The 22,381-nt window shown below is 46.5% G+C and overlaps 1 protein-coding gene across 1 annotated transcript; it reads right to left on the reverse strand.

The window, feature by feature from the left end:
* Positions 1-1,847: 1,847 nt before the first annotated feature.
* On the reverse strand, positions 1,848-18,616 carry minar1 (membrane integral NOTCH2 associated receptor 1; the record flags this gene model as incomplete). Its single annotated transcript, XM_079736254.1, has 4 exons — positions 17,732-18,616; positions 15,368-16,921; positions 8,381-8,644; positions 1,848-2,045 (listed from the first exon to the last, which is right to left on the reverse strand). Exons 1-4 carry the CDS (start codon positions 18,608-18,610, stop codon positions 1,848-1,850), a joined length of 2,895 nt encoding a protein of 964 aa, XP_079592380.1. The 5' UTR covers positions 18,611-18,616.
* Positions 18,617-22,381: the final 3,765 nt, after the last annotated feature.

Below are 22,381 nucleotides of genomic sequence, written 5' to 3' on the forward strand. Positions count from 1 at the left end.
GGCAGCGACAGAATAAAATCAGACCCGGATGACAGGCGAATGATCTAGAAGCTTTTATTAAAGTAACAGTGTCTATTACCTGCCTACACATAACAATGTGCATGAGCTGTACCTATCCATTTACAGCTTGACCTACGCGGTGTGCTACTGAATACACGGCTTGTGCTGAAGGCGTTTCTTTCCCACCCGACTGAATGCTCAGCAGCAGCAGCTGAGGAGACGTCGTAGCAAGGTCTAAGTGGTTAGCTGCATGTGGTCGAAGGAGGTTCACCGTGGATGACTAAGACGACAAGGAACGGTTGTGGCTGAACTGTGACTGTCGTTAGCCGTAAATAAGGTACGGTTTTACGATGTCCCCCCTTTCCGGTCATATTGGCAACTGATTCGGCGTGGGCTTTCAGAAAATAGAGCTATATTGCGCCAGGGCAATTATCAGTACATTCCCGGGACGGAGACAAGAAAGTGCGAGGGGGTGGAGTGACGCAGTGTTTCCTGTTTTCACAGAGATGTTCTTCAAAAGAGAAATGTATTTGCGAGTGGCAAGATGGAGGTTTTAAAAGACCGTTCTAACAAATGTTTTCTACAGAGGCCAGTCTAATACACAGGTTTGAATGAAACCTTTTCAGACTTGCCTGACTTCCCTTGCCTGAGGTCGTACGGAGGCATGTGACGATGGGAAAACGTTCCTGTAGCTTTTGTCATCCGTCCGCTCCTGGATCCGAGATTATTGTTCAGCTATATCACGTTTGTTGTGGTTCCGCCGATCACGTTGTTTTCCGTAGTGATCCGTTCCAGGAAACGCGTGGCTACAGTTCCTTGCCCCAAGCAATATGATTGGTCGAAACAAATTTTGAGCGAAAGAACGTTAAAAGCCCCATTCACCAAGATTTGAGCTTTATCCCCCTCAACACTGGAGTGTATCATTTAATTAGGTCAGGAGATAACTGCAGATTTTACATAATGGGTCTGGAAATTTCAATTATTTGTCAAACAGGCAAACATAAATAGACAAATCAAACACATTTTGCTTGAAAAGTTTGTAGCTTGTGGCTGGTTGTTTTTTCTGAAAAAAAGGCAGCACATTTGAAATCAAATCTGCTCAGATATGATAATGTCGTTAATGTTGCAGTGTGTGTGTATATATATCTATGTATATATATATATCATATAATTACATTACATTCAGATGGCTCACACAAAGGTTTTTTTTTGCGGTCCATGTACTGGTCTGCCTCTATTTCAAATAAAGCACTTAATAATACTGTATTTTATATTAAAAAAAACTCTTTCTTTACTCCCATTACTTTAAACTCTTGTTGTTATTTATAAAGATAAATGCCAGTATTTAACCCATATTCAACCAGATAATTCAGAAAAATAAGTTTAATCAAAATACATTATATCGTAATCATACTAAAAATAATAATATGATACACTGGCTACAAAATAAACCCAGTGATCAACAACGTTTCAGATCATCTGTGATAGAGAATTCATTAAAATCAAGAAACTGAGAACAGTTTGTCAACGATACAGTAGACAACGTTAAAACATTTTCAATTTTTTTGGATATATAATTGCTTAGTATTGATCTCCGGTACAACGGTTTTCCTAACTGTGAGTATTATCAACAAAACAGGCAAGGAGAAGACCACAAAAAGTTCCAGTTTCCAGCAGTTTGTCAGCGTTTTCAACAAGGCCAGACGGCCCTGATTGGCTGCCAAATTATACAATCCAAGCCTTGGAAAACAAAATCGTGAGTGATGAAGCTGATCTCAGACAACAAATAAACCTGTAAAGGTGAGGAGCCAGTTAATGGTTTCCATCCATCCGGTGCCTCCCTAGTCTCAGGACTTCATGGTGCAGATGGGAACCACGATGACCAGGATCACAGTGCACGTGGCGGCCGCGATCAGCGCACCGATCTTACACGCCTTGGCCCTGCGGAACTCCGCCTCCTTCCTCTTCAGCAGTGAATCGTAGCCCGGCGTGTAGATGTCCTCCATCCAGTACTCCAGGTTGTTGGGGTTCAGGGACTCCTGGGTCTGGGGAAGAACAGGACAAGAAGGTGGTTAAGAAGGCGTGAATCTTACTTCATAGTGAGGGACTCACTATCAAGCACAAAGGAAGGTTAAAAATAATTTAAAAAGCTTCCCCAAATAACGATTCCCACCCTTCAATTAGTTTTGAGTAGTATTTAACTAATTTAAGGTTGGGAACAAAGCTTCATAGCTGATAGGCCTACAAACACAGATGTGCTGCTGATATGTCTCAGGATGGTAGCTGATATTATTTCCAACCTTGGGGTTTTGCATTTTCCGACACAGCTGCAAAAATATACAAGGCCTCTTTTTTATTATCAGGCCGGATGTTGTTATTACCGCCAAAACCACCACTTAAACATGACATCCTGTTAGAGAGAGTCAGCACCATCCTAAAATAACAACATAACATTGCTTCTAAGTTTCCCAATCATTCTCAACACTAAGAGGTTACACATTGAAGCACATATATAACTTTAATGACAGTGATGCAGGTTATTAACAAGCAGGTTGAGGTGCAACATTAAATACAGGTTGCTCAGAAGCAGGTTGGGGTGAGACAGTAAATACAGACACAGGTTGCTCAGAAGCAGGTTGGGGTGAGACAGTAAATACAGACACAGGTTGCTCAGAAGCAGGTTGGGGTGAGACAGTAAATACAGGCACAGGTTGCTCAGAAGCAGGTTGGGGTGAGACGGTGGTTACACGGACCCATGTAGAGTGCAGGTTGGGGTAAGACAGTGATAACAGAGACATCATGTTGGGATGAAATTGTGAAGGAGAGGGTGAGGAGATTGTCTGCAAGTGAATGGCACCAATCGAACAACCGTTTCAGGCAGCGTGCGAAATTCCCGATGGCAATTGGGGGGCGAAACCCTACCTAGTGATCAATAGCAGTAATGGCTCCTGAGCGGACCTGTGGGTGGTCCGAGGGAGTGATCGAACATTTAGAGAAAACAGGCTTAAAATCCTCCACAATCGGTAACTCAAGTTAAGTTATTTTGGTGACGTGAAAGGGCCTTTTTCTGCAGCCAATCAAGCGATCTCAGACTCCACGTGCCCCGCTGTATTTGGCATCCTAGGAACAGAGTAACAATCTCAATCAACAACATTTTGTCTAGATTACAAGTCAAGGGGAATGAATGTGCTTCAAGAATGGCTCACAGACGTGGACAGAGTATGTGAGATTCCTCCCTTAATGTATGTCGCCTGTTGAGAGTTGTTCTTCATTAAAAGGAGTTCAACCTTCCAGACGGAGGTTTGAAACCCCCACACGCGCTACACTGTGGACCATTTCTTTCATTAGGTGAAGTTTGGGGGAAAATGAGCCTGTGGTCTGGTGGTGATGGGGAACACAGGCTTCAGATGATTTTGCTGGAGTCCATTGATCATGACCAGAAAGCCAGCACTGTGCACCAGGGAGATTGATTCTGTTGTGGTGTGCCTAGGCAGCTGCGCCGATCCCAGAATGGTTCTGCTCACAGATGGCCGTCTGCACCACAACACGCTGATATTTTAACAGACTGCTACGTCTCGGGAGAAAGGCTATGGAATATATCACCAAGAACAGAGAGAGAGAGAAAAAGGGAGGTGTAGGGGGTAGTCAGGGTGCCAAAATGCTTGATGGAAATATAATTGAGCGAGGGAGTGTAATTGATTTGACATATCATAGCGGCTACAATAATACAGAAGAAACACTTGTTCTCTATTGTATCTTTTTTTTACGCTTTAGCAGACACTTTTATCCAGAGCGAAATACAAGTCATTCAGCAGGCTGCAAAAACAAATCCAGTTCCATTCTGGCGGGACAAGAACACCCTTGGGCACACAGTGCAATCCTGCGCACTGTGACACTTTTTCCCATTCTTTATTTATAATATGAGAGAAGAGAGAACAAACATATCAAGGACACAACGGATCCCAAATCTTGGGGGATCTTGCAAAATAGTCTATGAACCGTGTCACCTATAGACAGAGATATAGAAAGATGTATTGCTACCTTTTAGCACAACAACATTGTCAGTTGGCCATTAGTATCTATCTATGTACTGAATGAGTACAAAAAGAAGACTTCCTGTGCAGTCCAATAGGATTCTTTTTATTGCTAAAGGCCAAATTACACTTGCACGTCCTGCAAAGATTTGAAGACTTTCAGATGTCGCTACTCAGAGACTGTACATGCCCCTTTTGCCGGTCGCATCGCCCTTCCCTGCGAAGGTCTTCGTCTGTTTTTTCAACCATCAATGTGTAGGCCATCTTGTATTCTTGTTTTTGCAAAAAGCCTGCTATTCAGTGAGCATATTGAGTAGTCCCAGCTTTTAGAGTTGATGTTGCATGTTCATTCCGCAGCCATTACATCGTTATGACAAGCCATGATGGATTGCCTAAATTAGTGCTTATTCATCCCAGAACTATAGCGGGCCCTCCTCTCCAGTTTAAAACTGAAAATGACTTCCAAGGACAACTCAGCATCAAAAAGGTTTCAAAATTATTTAATTAAAAAAATTACAAATCAATGATTTTCAAGCTCTGTTTTAGTTAACGAGGTTGGTGACTTTAGTTGTCAAAAGCTTCCAACTAACGGCAATCTGTGAATATATACATATATATATATATATATATATATATATATATATATATATATATATATATATATATATATATATATATATATATATATATATATATAGGCCGACAGATATGCTTTGTAGATAATTGATTCTGACATGCAACATATGAGCACAGGGTAATTTAGGTGTTGGCTATTTCAGTCGAAGCTTGATGTATGGCTCTTTATGGTCATCTTTTGAGAAGACACAGAATATAAAATACACTTTCATCCTAATGGGATTGACTATGATATTACACGATCAACCGAAAAATGGGATGGCAATTAGTCTGCAAATGCAGACACTAATCTCTCTCAGGTGTGCAGGGAGACCCAGCTGTGCAGCAAATACCGCAGCCTCCCTCCCAGACAAACTGAATCGTTTTCACGGCCATGCTGAGGTTATCAATATCAACCTCCCATAGAGAGCTCCCACCAACGTAGACACGACCATCACACTGGTCCAAACACAGTCCGACACACGCAGGATGCTCACGGTCAGTCAGCACCTCCGATTGGCCGAGGGGAGTGTGTCTGCCACAGGTGGCTAGTTTGTTAACGAACATACTCAACCTCTCTCTTCCTACGCAAAGTGTCCCCTCCTGCTTCGAGTCCTACTCGTGCCCCCTCACTCCCATAGTGATCCAATGCTTTGGGGAGCATGTCAAAGACCTAATCTGTAGCATGTTAACCCCCTACCCTGGACCCTTACCAAATTGCGTACGGACAAATCAGATCCACGGACGACACCTTGGCCACGACCCCTCCGGACCCACCGGGGGGGGGGAGGAGCTCATGTGTGAGGATGCCGCTCGCTCAATGACCTAGGACACAACCACCTCCTGTGCAACCGGAGCCTGGACTTCTCAGTCGGCAGACACCAGGTCTTGAAAATCTGCTCCATTGCCTCTGGCCCTCAACAAGGGAGCCCCCCAGGGTTGTGTCCTAAGCCCTCTGATATACTCCCTGTGTACCCACGACTGCATGGGCACGCACAGATCCGACTTGGTGATTACGTTTGCCAACGACACGAAAGTGACTGGCCCTTATTACCGCTGACGGCAAGATGGCCGACAGGACAGAGGTCAACAACCTGACACAGTGGTGCCAGGAGAAGTACCTTTTTCTCAGTGTTGCTAAGACCAAGTAGCTGATGATGGACTTAAGGAGGAGAGGAGAGACCCCTGCGCGGTCTACCACAGAGTCCCTCAGCGTCCGCATCTCAGAGGACCTGACGTGGGACGTGCCCACCAGCCATGTAGTTAAAAAGGCACGGCAAGGCCTCTGTCACCTCCGACGGCTGAAAAAGGTGGAACATGGGGCCCAAGGCCGTGGGGGCCAACCAAGAGCATCCTGGCTGGATGTATCACTGAGTGGTGCAAGACCTGCTCTGCCCTCAAGCACAAAGCACTGCAGAGGGTCATGTGGACAGCCCAGTGCATCAGTGGATGTGGGTCTTTACAACGGACCGGGTGGCAGTAAAGCCCGCAGGATTATCAAAGGACTCAGCCACCCCAATCCCAGACTTTCTCAACTGCTGACGTCTAGCAGGCAGTGCTGCAGTCTCAAAGCCTAGATCTGCAGTTCCGGTCAGCTTTTTTTGCATCAGGCAACCGGGCTCATAAACAATCAACACTGTATATATATCTGCTATATCTGTCTGTGACACTCACACATACATTGAGATGTAGCTGTGCATACGAAAACACACACGAACATACAAGCAATGCACATTTAACTCAGCACACACTACACATTATTTATGTTACTTATGTATTCTTTATTTGATTTGTATTGTTAGTTATTCTTTCTGCAATGTCGAGGAGCCAAAACCCAAGGGTTGTACTCTGTTAAATGACGTTCAAAAGGGGCTGGTACATCGTCACATTGCAATCACTGCATTTATTATGGAAGTATAGCAGGATAGGAATGCTATTGGTAGGAACGGATTTCTGTTTGTCATGATTGTCAAGTAATTAATGGTGAAAGGATTTGTCATTACAGGGACAATGTGTTGCGTTGGAATTGTTTCTTGGGCATCGTGGCCAAACAAAGTTTTCATTAGCAATGGTTAGTGTGTATTTACATTGGTTTAGGATTACACAGTACTATCCCTCTTGTGTCCTCCCTATATGACCAAGTATCGTCAACAAAACATCCCATGAGTGATTCTGATGTACATCCCTATAAATCTCTCTCTCTCTCTCTCTCGCTCTCTCTCTCTCTCACTCTCTCTTTCTCCCTCTCTCTCAAACTCATTGCCCCCGTCTCTATTTCTCTCTCTTCCCCTCGCATTGTTGGGATCATCCTATTAGTGTGTTCTTGGGAAGTCTTTAAATGTGTTATTTTGTAATATGCACACAGTACAATGATGCAGAAGGAATGCATTGTTTTAAACAAGGAACCGGCTTCTACTACATAATATGTTACCACATTATGTATATATATATATATATATATATATATATATATATATATTGATATATAATACTTTATATGAAACCATTCAGTCCAGGCATACGTCATGTTTAGCAGAGCCCCAATCAGGCTGTGCTGCAGTCACAGGAAGGTTAGCAGCAATTGATCTGTGCTTGTCTCTGGTGACCCACCAGTGGGTATCAATAACCTGCCTTTCGTCCTTCTATCAGAGCTTGGCAGAACATTCCCAGAGGTACTTTAGCCCCTTGTAGAAATCTAAGGCCGACACATAAAGTGCCACGTCCAAGTGAGAGGCTGTGGGAAAAACAGTCTGCCAGGACAATGTACCAAGCCGTTCTCCCAATCCTCTTTCCAAATGTGTTCCACACAAAGCACCATGACATCCCAACCTGCTAGCCAAATGAGAATAGAATTACATCCCTCACAGCGACAGCTCCCACAAAGGAACAAGCCCCAGAGTTAGCGAGCAGAACACATTACAAGTGAAGGCACAATTACTGCATCCACTTTCATGGATTTCTCAAAAGGCTGCTCCCCCTTTTTCGCAGGTCCCGCAGCCCGCAACGCCACCACCACCTCAACAACTACCTCCTCCTCCATCACCTCCACCCAAAAATCACCACCACGACTATCACCAGCACCTCCAACTCCACCCCTCCCACCTCAACCACCATCCCCCCAAAACCACCACTACCAAGCCAACAAGTACTAGCACCACCACCCAAAACACCACCACCACCAGCACCGTCACCACCAGCCCCCCAAAAAATACCATTACCCCCACGACTTCTTTCACGAACCCCCCAACCACAATCACCAACACCACCACCACCACCACCCCAGCCACCGCTACTACCACCGCCACATTCCACATGCACCACCACCACCCAAACCACTACTACCACCACCACCACCACCACCAACACCACCACCTCCACCCCGACCATTACCACCACCACCATAACCAGCCCCACCCGTCCACTACCCTCACCACAGCCCCCCGCCATGCACTACCGCTACCACCACCATCCCAACCACAACCAGAACCAGCATCTTCACCACCACCACCCCCCCAAAAAATACCATTACCCCCACGACCTCCACCACAAACCCCCCGACCACCATCACCAATACCGCCACCACCACCACCCCGACCACCACCACCTACCCCATGCACCACCACCACCACCACCACCACCCCTACCACCACCAACCCCATCCCAACACCACCACCACCACCACCACCACCACCTCTCCCCCCATCCACTGCCTAACCCTTGTGGCCCAGTACCTGCAGATCCAGAGCGGTGAGATGCTTGCCCTTCTCCCCCGAGTTGCGTTTGAACTCCTCCAGGGTCCAAGAGGGGTGGCCCCGCTTGCCGTCGGCCGGCCCCACCAGCTGCAGGTCGGCGTACAACGGGCTGCCCTTGACGTGGGCCTTGACGCCGGGGGAGAAGGGGTGCGGGGCGAACACCTGCTCCACCAGGTAGGGGTCCTTAGGGGGCTTGGGTTGGCGGTGAGCCTGGGGGTGTTCGTAGTGGCGGTCCCGCTCCGCCTACGACAGCGAGGGAGGGAGAGGGGAGGACGAGAGGGGGAGAATACGGTCAACGTCGGAGGACCCGTTACACATAGAGCGGTGCTCAGACGCTCGATCAAAACCCCGCTCACACAGGGCGTCCGTCAGGCCGAGATAGGAGAGATAAAAAAAACGGACAAACTGTAACATACAATCGATCTAGAGAAACACATCGCTGGTCAGTGAAGTGTTCCATCGATAGTCAGCAGGAGAGAACGCCTGCGCCTGCAAAATGTTACTGCATATGAGCCGGGGGCACTGGCACGTTTAACAAGAGGCGAGTGTCAGGAAATTAAAACGCGATTTGGGATTTGTATTTTGTAATAACTTTCTCATGCAGACCTTTTGCCAATGAAGCATGAGGTAAAATATGCAATACGGGCAGCAACAGCAAACCAAACCAAACAACTCAGCAGAGTTTACAGCAAGGAAGCTAAGACACCACGTATTCAAACACAGATGCTTCTTTCAACCCCTTCCATTCCCTCCCAGAGCACAGGCGAGGACACGACGAATACTAGCCAACCTCCCCAGCCCCATCTATCGACCCTAGCCTGTGTGCAGACAGCCGCTATCAATGTCTGCCAGGTTGACTACCAGTCATCTCCGGTCAGCGAAGGTGACATCAATCTGCCCGCTGCTCTGTATCTAATTACCAGTCACTCGCGTGCCTGTGTGTTTATGTGTGAACGCTTCAGTGCTCATGTGTGCGTGTGCGCGTGTCTGTGTGTGTTTATTGGCGTCTTGAATCAGAGGAAGCCAAGGGGATATTTTCAGAGGACAATTGTCGTGAGCTGCTAATTGGATTGTTGTGAATAGGAGGACCATGGGGGAGCTTATAGTTCGGAGGCTTGGCGGAGCACATTTTGAGTGCATGCCAGTGCCCTGAATCTGGAGCTCTCTCCACTGTGTAAATCTGCGTATTAGCCTCCAATCAACAATCATTTTGCCAATCAGGCTTTGCTGCAATGTGCAGTCGATGTGCGTCGATCGATTCATGTTCAATTTGGCAGATTAAAAAGAAAATCCATGGGATCACATCCCAACACAAATAGAAATGCAGTCATACACGCAGTATCTTACACATGCACATGCTAACGTACACACCGACGCAAAGCACCCAGGCATACAAACACACACGCCTGAACATGCTGACGGTGCATGCAATCAGACACACAAACACACTTGCTTGCACAGTCACATGCACAAAGCCACAGCAACACACACACACACACACACACAAAGTAAAAAGCAAACAGCCACAGCAACACACACACAAACACACAGTCACAAGCACACAGCCACACTAATACACACACAAACATGCATAAACTCATCAAATAGCCGTGAAGACGCCACAGCTGGTCGGCCTGATAAAAGCAGTGTTTTACAGGTTGTGCCGAGCGCACAACAGCAGCTGTGTCCTCAGTGTCTGGCCAGGCAAAGTGTCTATTTTCACGCAATCCGATTAGTCTCAATGAGAAATGCACAAAACAAAATGCACAACTGTATTAGTTTAATTTACCAAAACATTACACACACACAAATACACACACAATCTGAAGTATTGTGTGTGTATTTGTACTTTGATATGTGTGTCCGATTTATAATGTGTCCGAATTCCAAAGCATGCAAGGGAATTCCATTAGATGATTGTTGAGGCTTTTCTATCATATGAATATCGGGGGTGCATTCCCTTTAACCAATCCCGTGTGTTTTGACTGTTTGATCAAATGACCACCACATGCACACAGACACACACACACACTCAATTGTCGATAGAGCCGACGCTGGAATCGCAAAGTGGCCCCTCGATATGCAATACAGGAGCAGACACATATGGGTAAAATACACTTCAAACCCCCCCCCCTTGGGTTTGAATCACAAATCAGTCTCAGCCGGAATCTTGGGTGTCTGTCACTCACGGATCATACTGGGATGAGCGAAGCACTGAATGATAAAAATGGAGGCAGGATTGGAGGGAAGAGAAGGGGAGGGGAGATGAGATATGGGGGCGCTTCGTGTCAAAAACTGGTAGGGAGAGAGAGGGAAAGAGGGAGGAAGCGAGGGAGACAGAAGAGAGAGAAATAGAGAGGGTGGGAGGAAGAGAGATATGGAGAGAGGGGGAAAACGGAGAACGATTTACGGCTGGTGCATAAGTGGAGAGAAGGAGGAGGAGATTAAACATCAGAGCAGGAGAGGAGGAATAGGAAGAGAGGAGGAGGAGGATGAACAGTGGTTCCATTATAGATCTGGGTCTCCTTAATGTCTGAGCTCCAGATTGGCGGACCACCACCCCATACTTTGTCTTATTTGTTTGTTTTGCTCAACAACCTCCACACCCCTCAATGAAAGTCACATCTGTTGTTTTATTTTTTTTACATAGTTACAAAGGGAATTATGTTTCCGTGGTTCATGTTTGTCATCTATCCCCATTATCCTTTGTGTCGCAACGTATCTAGAGAGGCAGTGAACAAGGGGTTGTCACTCCCCGGCGATGTGTGGTGTGTCTAATGTACGGTGAAGAGCTTGTGTTGGTATGGTGGATGTGCGCTTACTCTGATTGATGTTTTTATATTTGTGTCAATTCTTCAAAGGCTAGCGGTTTTTCCATCTGACCTTTAGCAGCTTTATACTGAATCAGTAACACTTAGAGCTGCTCACACCCCACACAACATCATAGAACAGGAAAACAACACAACATGACAACACAACAGAGAAACACAATATGGTAACACGAAAAAGAAACGCAACACAGCAAAACAATATGGTGAAACAAAATAGTAACACACAACATGACAACACAACAGAGAAACACAATATGGTAACACAAAAGAGAAACACAACACATGAACACAATATGGTTACAGAAAAAGACAAAACACCATGACAGCAAAACATGGCAACACAGCAACAAAACATGGCTACACATTATGGTCACACAACATGACCAGCACAACACATAAGCACAAAGACACAACATAGAACAAAGTAACACAGCATTTGTAACACAACACAGCAACACAAAACACAACATGGGTAACACAACATAACTAATGCAGCAGTGCAACACAGCACAGCAACACAATAAACATAACACAGCCACACAACATGGATATGCAACATGTTAACACAACATGTTAAGCTAACACAAACCAGTAACAAAATGTGATGAAATAACCCAGCAAAACAACCATGTTGTTAAACAAAATGACCTACACAACATATAAAAACCACTGAGCAGAGTAACACAATATGGGAAGATAATACTACTACAACACCACATGATAACGCAAAACATGGTTACAGAACATGAACAAGACAAACACAGATGATCAACAGAGAACATCAACCGATTTGAAATTCAAAGTTGACATTGATTGGCATACGTTTGTTTTGAGCAATATGGTAATCACCACTAAAAAAAGTATCGAATATATAAAACTGCAAAGGAATACCTTTCATAAAACCCTATCCAACCTTATACTTCAAATGTGTTGAACCATAATACTTTATAGTTTGAGAGCCTGGTTGGCTCTCGAAGATAGGCTCACAATCCCGTAGTTTACACCGGCGAGCTCAGAGTAGCCATTGAACCCTATGAACTGCCATCTCTCATGGATGATGATAGGGTCAATGGTGTGTCTGTGGACCTGAACTGTGAAAAGCCTTGTACAAGGATGGACGGCTTGCTGTTCAAGACCTGGATTTCAATTAAGGGCCCACTCCATGTTGCCTCCCACGGGGGAAAGGTCGCAGAGAACGGGAGAGAGTGCAAGTGTGTGTGTGTGTGTGTGTGTGTGTGTGTGTGTGTGTGTGTGTGCGTGTGTGTGTGCGTGTGTGTGTGTGTGTGTGTGTGTGTGTGTGTGTGTGTGTGTGTGTGTCTGTGTGCGAGAGAGAGAGAAAGGGAGAGAAAGAAAGCGAGAAAGAGAGAGAGAGAGAGAGAGAGAGAGAGAGAGAGAGAGAGAGAGAGAGAGCGAGAGAGAGAGAGAGGGTGACATTTGAAAACAAGCCATTTAAAAAAGCATCTCAACTCGTGTGTAAGGGATCACTTTGGGGAATGATGTAATTGTGGAGCATGAGTTTTTGAAGCTGCGTGTCAATCTTAATGACACACAATACATGCAAGGTTTAAGAGAGAGGGGAACAAAGAAACAAATAAAAGATTTGCTAAGCAAATACCACGACCCGTTTTTACAATGTTTACTTGGGAATGCCCCCGCAGGCCTGAAACTATTTTACGAGCCATCATTCCACTGTTCCCCTCTCAACCGTCTGCACATAATGGCCCCATTGGTCGCTGTCTGGCGTCTTGGCAGAGTGGTGCAAAAAACAATTTCTCCTCTTTTTAAGCACAGTTACAATGGATCAAAACACGATGTCCCTTGATGGATGTAAATGGGAGCTGTGTCCCCTGTTCTGTGTGTCTTGAGGAGCAACAGGTGGAAGGAAGATAATCTGCTCATAAGGGTCCTGCCCTAAAACACAGGCAGTTTCACTGTATACTTCATGTCGGCATTATTTGCCAGCATTAATGATTGCCACTTTCGTTCTCCACGCTGTAATAAAGTGTGTGTGTATGTGTTTGTGGATGTGTTTATGTGTGTGAGATCCTTATGGTGTGTATCTGAATGTGTATGTGTGTGTGTGTGTGTGTGTGTGTGTGTGTGTGTGTATATTTGTGTGTGTATGTGTGCTGATACATATCTGTGTGTACTTGTATGTGTGTGTGTGTGTGTGTGTGTGTGTGTGTGTGTGTGTGTGCGTGAGTGCGTGCGTGCGTGCGTCGTGCGTGCGTGCGTGCGTGCGTGCGTGGAATCCCAGTGGAACCTCGTGGAATATGAGGAAGGAATCATGCAGCTCCCTCTAACAGCTGTGACCCCACCATAGGGTTTGTGGTGTGTAAAAGGTAATTGCGCTTCGCCATGCATGTTAACTAATAGGGTCAAGCGTTTCCTTACATCATCTACCCACCACTCCTTGCACCTGACCACCACCACATCATGTAGACACATTTAAACATCTCTCAACAACAAACATTGGCTACGTCTTTCTTTAACCCACATACACAGTTGACAAATGATTATGATGTTGATATATTAAACCAAAGAAATAATATATACAGAGCTTGGGAGTAAACTCTTAATCGATCCACACTGACGTGTCCATTACATCACAGCCTCACAAACCATCTGTAATCCTGATGAAATCACACTGTAGCAAATATATCACAATGTTGACTTAGTGGGAACTAAGTAATCTCATTCTCTACTAGCCTAATTAGAGTTCTTTATTTCATATTGTCCAGTATGTTGAGAATGAGCAGGTATTACAGGCCAATTACTAGTTGACCTACAATGTCAATGACATTACATTTGTTCTTTTCACGTACAGAAATAGCAAGCGTAAATAAGGCTATTTTGATTCAAATAAGATTGTGATTCAGATGAGGTTACCATCTTCCGACCAAATCGGTTTAGAAATTGTGTATTTGGTCTCCACTCTTAGAGCATTGTGACATACTGTCACCGTGACCCATTTCCTCTAATTATGTCCTCTCCTTTTAATCAGGCCTCATTCTGCCCATCCGCAATAAAAAATGAAACGAGACTCTTGGCCGGTCATAAAAAGAGAGGCCGCTTTCATCTCGTCCGGTCATCTGTGCGCTGGCAAGCCCGTCCGTTTGAGAATCAACTTCAAAACGGGGCTATTTATCTCTAAACCCCTGCACGCCCCCGCACCCCTGCTTTCGTTTCCAGAGCTGTTGGTCGTGCGGAGGGCCTTGTATGGCCCCCTGGGCCCTCCCAGCAGAGACAGACAGCTTCCGTCCTCCCACCAACCCTCACACCTCCGACCCTCCACGGAGACACCTTCCACAATGCTCTTTACATCAGCTTACGTTGTCCGTTTAAAAATAAGCCGGGGTGACGGCTCAATTTCCTCTCTTTTGCATTAGAAGGGGACCGAGCTGCATTAATCTGTTCGTATTTGCCCTGACTACTGCTGCCGTTCATATCCGTGCGGGCTGTTGTGTGGTTCATGTATGCGTAGATCTGTATTCGTCATACTATGAGTACAGACACACTGTTGTGTGTATTGTTATAATGTGTGTATTTGTGTGTGCATATGTCTGTATCCATGTCTGTTTCCATTGACAAAGTATTTGCAATTACTTTGTAATTGTATCACATCTAGCCAGCCGAAACCTGGTTGTTTATTGGAAGCCAATTTTCTACCTGCTAAAATGTTCTTTATGTATGCATTTGAATTGGCGGTTCAATAGGTGTATGATTGATGAAGCTTTAACTGATTGGAATCAACAAAACCTTCAAAAAAAGCGCCTAAAGTCTCATCTGTTCCAGGAACACCTTAACGTTTAACTGCCTTCTACATTTGCACCATCGCGCTAATGTTGTTGTTGGCATATTATTGTTAATGAGCACTCATGCACCGTTGCTTTCCAATACCTAAGGCTACCCGTATCTGTCTGGTTTTATAAACCAACTAAATGTGCAGTTGCTCCCACACCGACAGTATACTAAGATTGCTTTAAAGTGTCTTCAGCCTCACTTGGAAGTTGATTATCAAAAGAAAGGTACTGCTTAATAAATAAATGCAAACGTTAATATCCTCCAATCACGACTGCAAAGAGGGGGAAGTTCACTAGCTTGCAAAAGAAAGTGTTTCTGTGGACACCATTACCTCTTTGGCTTTCCTGTGGCGCTCCTTGTTCTCCCGATCCCTGTCCCTCTCCCTGTCTCTGCTGTCCTTGTCTTTGACCTCGTCCAGGGCCTGGGAGGCGTACGACACCGTCCTCCAATCCCGGGGGGAGTTGGCGGCGCTGGCAACCGCCTTAGACTCGCCGGCGCCGCCGTTCTCCTCGTTGAGCGAGCGCGACGAGCGCCGGGTGAACATGTTCTTCTTCAGGGCCCTCACCCGCATGCTCTCGCTGTTCCCGCCCTCGGGGCAGCACCACTCCACCAGACCGCCGGCCTCCCCCTTCTTCACATTGTGGCCCGTCGTGTGGCACTGAAAGACGTGCGGGGACAGTCCCGGGTCGGCGTGGGCGTGGCTGTGGGTGTGGGCGGGGTCCGGAGACTTAGAAACGGAGCCTGTTGCGGCGGCGGCGGCGGCCGCGCCCTGGCCCTGCGTCTCCCCATGTCTCCCCCCGTTGCCCTCCGGCTCGAGGATTTTCTCGTCCAGCCGGTTGAGCTTGGAGAGCACCTGGGAGATCTCCCCCCGTACCCCGGACAGGGACTCCAGCTTCCTCTCGATCTCCCCGATGCGCGACACCAGCTTGACCACGCTGGACTTGAGCTCGTCGTCGGCGCACTCCATGGACTGGAAGAGGCGGTCCAGCTTGGACTTGGCCAGCCGCACCGTGCTGCGCTCGGGGGAGCTGTCGCCGTCCGACTTGAGCGTTACCTGAGAGAGGGAGCCGTTGCTGTTGTAGCACGGCGACTGGATGACGCCCAGCGAGTCGCACACGCTCATCTCGTCCAGGAACCGGAATATGTCGCTGATGTCGTCGCTGAGCGTCTGGGGCTCGTCGTCGGAGGGCTTGAAGGGGTGGCGTTCCCGCTCGCAGTACTTGGACGCGTACTCCTTCGCTTTTTGCTTCTGGGCCGCCAGATCCGTTTGGGTTCCGACGCTGGAGGAGCTGTCCTGGAATGACGAACTGTGAACGATCTTCTCCCGAAACCTTTTCCCGGTCTCCCTCTTGTCCACGATCGCGGGACCGCACGCCATCGACGCCGCCTCCTTCGCCGGCTTCCCCCCGTTGGTCTTCTTGGGGAAGGCCAGCGGGGAGGCGGTGGCTTTCTGTTTGGGGCTCTGGAAGCGCTGCTCGCCCGCGTCGCAGATCACGCTGATGTTGTGCGGGTGGTTCACCTTGAGGGGCTTGCAGTTCAGGACCGACCTCTCAAAGTCCGGCGGCCCTCCCTCCTCTGCGTTGAGGCTCAGGCTCTTCACGGGCCACGCCGGCATCTTCCCGGGCTTGCCGAGCTGCCGGCGCGCGCTCACGCACTCGGACACCGTGGTGGGGCCGAAGTAGGTCGAGGCCTGGAGGTCGTCCAGGCTCTCGTGCTTGGCCCGCCGCCTCTCCTGGATGGGGGTGTTGAGCACGGGCTCAAAGTATGGGTTGCTGTAAGGCAGTTCAAAGCTGTGGTTGAAGAAGGTGGCGGGCTTGTGGAGCTCCCTCCTATGGTGATAGCCGTCGGACGCCTTGCCGCCTTGCTTGCCGTCAGAAGGGAGGACCTGAGGATAGCATCCCAAAGAAACACTTCTGTTAAGGCTCGATAGACACACAGTAGTTACTAGTTACGCAGTGGACATTTCTCCAATGGCCCCGAAAGCACAGCTTAAAACGGGCTTTGATTTGCATCCATATTTAACCCAACATACTGAGTCACCAGCTTCTTGTGGGTTACTTATCTTTCATGACTCGAATCCCCACCTACACAGGATTAGACATTAGACCTTTAATTTTATTTAACCTTTAAATAAGGGTAAGGTCAATTATTTAGCTATTTATTTAATTCCTTCATTCAGCCATTTAATTAGCTATTCATAATTCCAAATGTAACATTTAAGAAATTGCAGCACCGACTTATTCTACAATGATTACAAATAAACAAAAAAGTAGATGAGTTGAATTCATTAATCCTTCTCCATTTCCCTTAACTGTAAAATATTCCAATTTCGTTTTCATTATTCAGTGCTTGCAGCTGGGTGTGATGTTCCACGCGCACAGCATCAATCTTAACAACTGTTTTTAAATTGCATTCGGCAGGGCTGAATTTCCACTTGACCTCTTCCGCTGACAATTCACAGCAGACCGTAGGACACTAAACTCGTCAGAGACTCAATATTCCAACTACTTAACCGCTACATCAACCACCTCTCCAGCCCTGACATTCGGCCCAAATGCACTACGTCACCTTCCATATCCATGTATCCCATTCCTCTCATCCTCTGGACTGAACAGGATCCACTTCAATCAATCACTGGAACAACAGTAGACAAAAACAAACAACTCAGCCTTGACAGACAGAAAGACAGACAGACCTGTGGGGAGAAGGCCACAAAGTTGTGAAAGTCCTCCTTGAAGATGTTCCTCTTCTGGAGGCAGGAGTGGACGGAGAAGGGCTCGGGGTGTCCCATGTGCTGCAGGGAGTCCTGGTCCGTGGTGGACTCGCTGTCTATCTCCATGGGAAAGTAGGTGGTCTGCATATCGCAGGGCGGTGACGGCGGCCTGCTGCTGCCGCTGCCGTACTGGGGCAGATGCTGGAGCTTGTCCATGGAAGCCGCTCTACATTTCAGGTCCTTGTTGACTCCCAGGAGGAAGTTAGGGTTCGAGCTGGGAATAAACTGCTGGCAACTGTTGCGCTCCGATTTAGCACACGGGGAGGCATTCTGGGGCAAGGGGTGCTGGTGGTGGAGGTGGTGGTGGTTGTGGTGGTGGTGCTGGTGGGGGTGGTGGTGGTGTGAGTGGTGGCCATCTGCCGGGGGGTGATCTGGACGCTCGTAGCCCCCTCGCCCCTCACTGTCCTGGAACGTGTAGGCATCTGGGTCGGACCTGCTCAACTCCAGCGACTGGTTCCGGTGGAACTTGCCCCTGTGCGGCATGGGGAGCTTGTCTTTGGCTAAACCTCCGTTCATCTGGATCAGGTTGAACATGGTCACGATGTCCGCCGCCACCATCAGCTTCTTGGACTGCTGGTCCTCCACGGCACAGCGCATCTTGTCCTTGAAGAGGGTGGCTGGGAAGGCAGGGTCCAGGCAGGCCGTGTAGAACAGCAGGCTACGGAGCTTGGCTAGGTGGGCCAGGTCGAAACGGGCACACAGAGACTTGCACAGGTCCTGGTAGGACATGGTGGCGTGTTTATGGTCCAGCTCGTCCAGAATCCGGACCAGGAAAATAGAGTACTCTGGGAGTGGATCCATTATTGCTGGGTGGCTGGAGATAAAGATCTTCCTATTGATTTGATACAGCTTTTCGTCTGTCAATAACAGCAAACGTTAATATAATACAAGATGCTTCTTTATGCCATAGTTGCTTGTTTAATTGCAAAATAAACTTGATACATTTATTTATTTTAACAGAAAAAACTACGCAAAAAGTCGATTGTTAATGAAATGCCTGACCGTTTTTAATCCGTGGAGAGGAAGCGCATTATTCTCTTTTTAACCATAAAAAGGGAAACAATGTCTACGACGTGCAGGATATGCACTAAGATTATTGACTCGATTGACAGACTCTCGGACAGGCACAGAGGCACACAGGAACATCTCTGGTTTTGCATACCATCACACTCACTGGGGCATCGTCAAATATATGAAGCATCGCGTCCTAAATCCTCATTCAGACCTGTGCGCCACCGTCGCTCGTTCCAAAGGATCCCATGGCACACAATGAACCAACTCAGTTGCATTCAATATCATCCAAAAATCCTTCGCCATCCATCCGACGGGGTAAAACAAATATTGCATTTCAAAGTTCACACCTTCATCCTGGCGAATTACAAAATAGACCAAATCCGAGTAAACATGTGGATACGTTGATACGCAAAGAAAACGCTAGTGCCAATCTCTCCATGCAGATCTTTTGCGTGGAAACAGCGATCCCTCTGCACTCTCATGTCTCTCTATTCCATGGCTCCTGGTGGCTCCACCGCGGGACACGGTGCGGCTGTGAGACGGAGCTGTCCGCGGCGCGGATTGAATGCAATTGGTGCTGAAAGAAGGAGCGCGGTGGCTTTGTTTCCTCCTCGAATGACGTAACTCCACCTTACCTTATAGCCGCTGCAGCAGTGCACGCTCACCACGGAACATGCTGTATATTACCTGTTCCGCGGTGCGGGAGCGATGGGCCCGCCTCCAAACCTATATCATTAGGATCTTATTTTATTTGACCAACGTTTGGGAAAGGCAAACAGAAATAAGTTGTTGGTGATGACAGGTCACATCAAGTAGGCAAGGATAATAAAGGGAAACGCATATTAGTATTAATAATATTAGGTGATTGTAAAATGATAGGTTATCAGAAATTAAGATGCATATGGAAAATGCTGAAAACTAATTAATTTAAAGGTACAGTGTATATAATTTAGGAACATTTAGAACGTACTTGGGAGAGATGGAATATAGCATTGCTAATGTTTTAATGAGTGTAAGATCCCATGGAAATAAGAATTGTTGTTTCCTCGTTATCTTAGTTTGAGCCCTTTGTATCTACATGGGGTGCGGGTCCTCTAACATTGAGGCTGCCATGGTTCTACAGCAGCCCAGAGTGAACAAATGTCTCTGGAGGCTATTGTATCCAAGAAGTTTAACCCTCTCACGGATGTGCACATCAAAACCTGCCGCTGGCCAGGACCTCCACACATCTTCACACAAACGCATACACAAACGGTGGTGTTTCACTTTAAGTGTCCTATATAGAAGTTTAACCGTCCCTCGGACACGGAAATCAACATCAACCACTGCACAGATGGTATAATAGTGTAGGGAATGGCAGTGTTGGAATCATATTTATGATAATGAACATGATGTATATAATGATATAGAGATACAAATATCCATGTACTGCTTTACGATTATTTAACATTTTTAGAGCTTGATTCGGTTTGACCCCTTCCATTCAAATGCACAAATGTAAACCCTCACCTACACCCGCCTACACACAAACACACACACACACACACACACACACACACACACACACACACACACACACACACACACACACACACACACACACACACACACACACCACAGCCAAAAGACAAACACAAAACACACACACAACACGACACATAAGTCACATAAGTTGTCAAATCCAACTCTTTGGCTGTGGGATGTGCTCCCCGCGGAGTTCAAGTCTGAGTGCGTCGTGCTATATCTGGAGAGGAGCTGCCGTTCATTTCCCGGCTGACTAGACAGACGTTAATTGGACCTAGGCTAAGTCAGCTGAAGAAGAGCGGGGGGGATCTGTCCTTCAGGATGCTGGGGAAGTTATCATATCCAAGCCCACCATCTATCAGAGGAAAGCATGCAAGGGAGCAGGTCTGGCGGTCTAAGGCTAACAAGGTAAATTGTGTGTGAACGGATAATGTGATAATTGCTTAATCTTACACACTATCAACACCACTATCGCGTCAATTTAAGATCTTAGTATTTCGAGATTGCTCCCTCAACTATTAGCAGAGGGGAGCATTTCAACTTGAGAAAAGCGGAAATTGAGCAATGACTGGCTGTTTTTGTCGAAAAAGGAGAAAAACAAACACCACAATGCATTTACTAAAAGTCCCAAAACCTAGAAAGTCACCCCTCTCCATCAGATGTTCGTAAAAAAGAATCTTTAGGGACATTTTTCCCGCTCATCTGCAGTGCAGATTCAGGGCATTCTGACCTAAACTGCATTCCCTAATGAACAGTGAGCCCTCATTTAAACCCATTAGCCAACTAAAACACAGACTAATGACTATTGAACTAAAGTTGTTGTGTTGGAGTTCAGCACACGACATTAACACTGAGGTGAAATGGAAGTCGATGAGACTACATCCATGTTGGATGCAACGGAAAGTAGCAGTGTTTGGTGACAAGAAGTAAAGTTTAGTGGGTTCTGGGTTCGATCCCAACAGTCTATCTGCAGGCATCCTTGAGCAAGCTGACATGTATTTAAAAGTCAATGTAAGTTGCTTTGGGTAAAATTACTTATTGAAGGATACTTAAATGCCCTTGGGATCAATAAAGTATCTATCTATTTAACTATACATCTATCTTTATCTATATATTAAATAGGAGCCTGATTAATCAGTCAATCAACCAACATGTTAAAAAGCCTAAAGGCAACCAAGGCCCTTTTTAACTTTAATTTTAAAAAGTACTCAGTGAAAAGACTTGATTATAAGCAGCGGCGTTTGGGCTGTAGCCGGAAGTCCCCTTGGCTGTGTTGGTTTTCTCTGGAGTGTAATTGAGCAGTGGAGCTTTCTGAATGAAGCGCTTAAGAATAATAGCAACAAGCTTTAACGATGGCCCCGGCCTCTCTGCGGTCAGCCCGGAGTTTGCTATTCATACAGAGGTTTTAAAGAACAAGAACACTGTGGTGGTGGTGGATGTATTAGCAGCGGGTGAAAAGTAATTAAGAGAGAGCAAGTGAGGGTGAGAGAGGGAGAGGGAGAGCCAGAGAGGGAGAGAGAGAAAGAGTGGGTGAGAGAGAGTAAGAGGGAGAGAGAAAGAGAGGCAGAGAGTGAAAGAGAGGGTGAGAGAGAGTAAGAGAGAGAGAAAAAGAGAGAGAGTAAGGGAGAGAGAGCAAGACGGGTGGGGAGGGGGCTAAGGTACCTGAAGTCTTGAATTAAAGTATTTGTATTCAGGAACACATTCATTATGCATGACCTGCATGACCCACCCACCCCTAGCAGCTGTTGTTGGGTAAAACAATATTTTTTGTGGACACCTGAACCTGAGTATTCAGTGTAAGAACTGAAAAAATGGGAGAATAAAATCTATCAGACGTTATACTCAGTATACTACACCAACTCCAGTACAAGGTCTCTATTCAGTTCTTAGAGGATGTTGGAAAATAAAAATAAAATATAACTACACCCCTTAAATTGTCTGTTAAAGTTATTCTCATTAACAACACACCTTGGGCGTGAGGTTTAAACGCAGTCATCAACACAGGAAGACCTGTGTCGGGAAGGCTCTTATGTG

This window comes from Pollachius pollachius, assembly GCF_949987615.1.
Source record: "Pollachius pollachius genome assembly, chromosome: 5".
Lineage (NCBI taxonomy): Eukaryota > Metazoa > Chordata > Actinopteri > Gadiformes > Gadidae > Pollachius > Pollachius pollachius.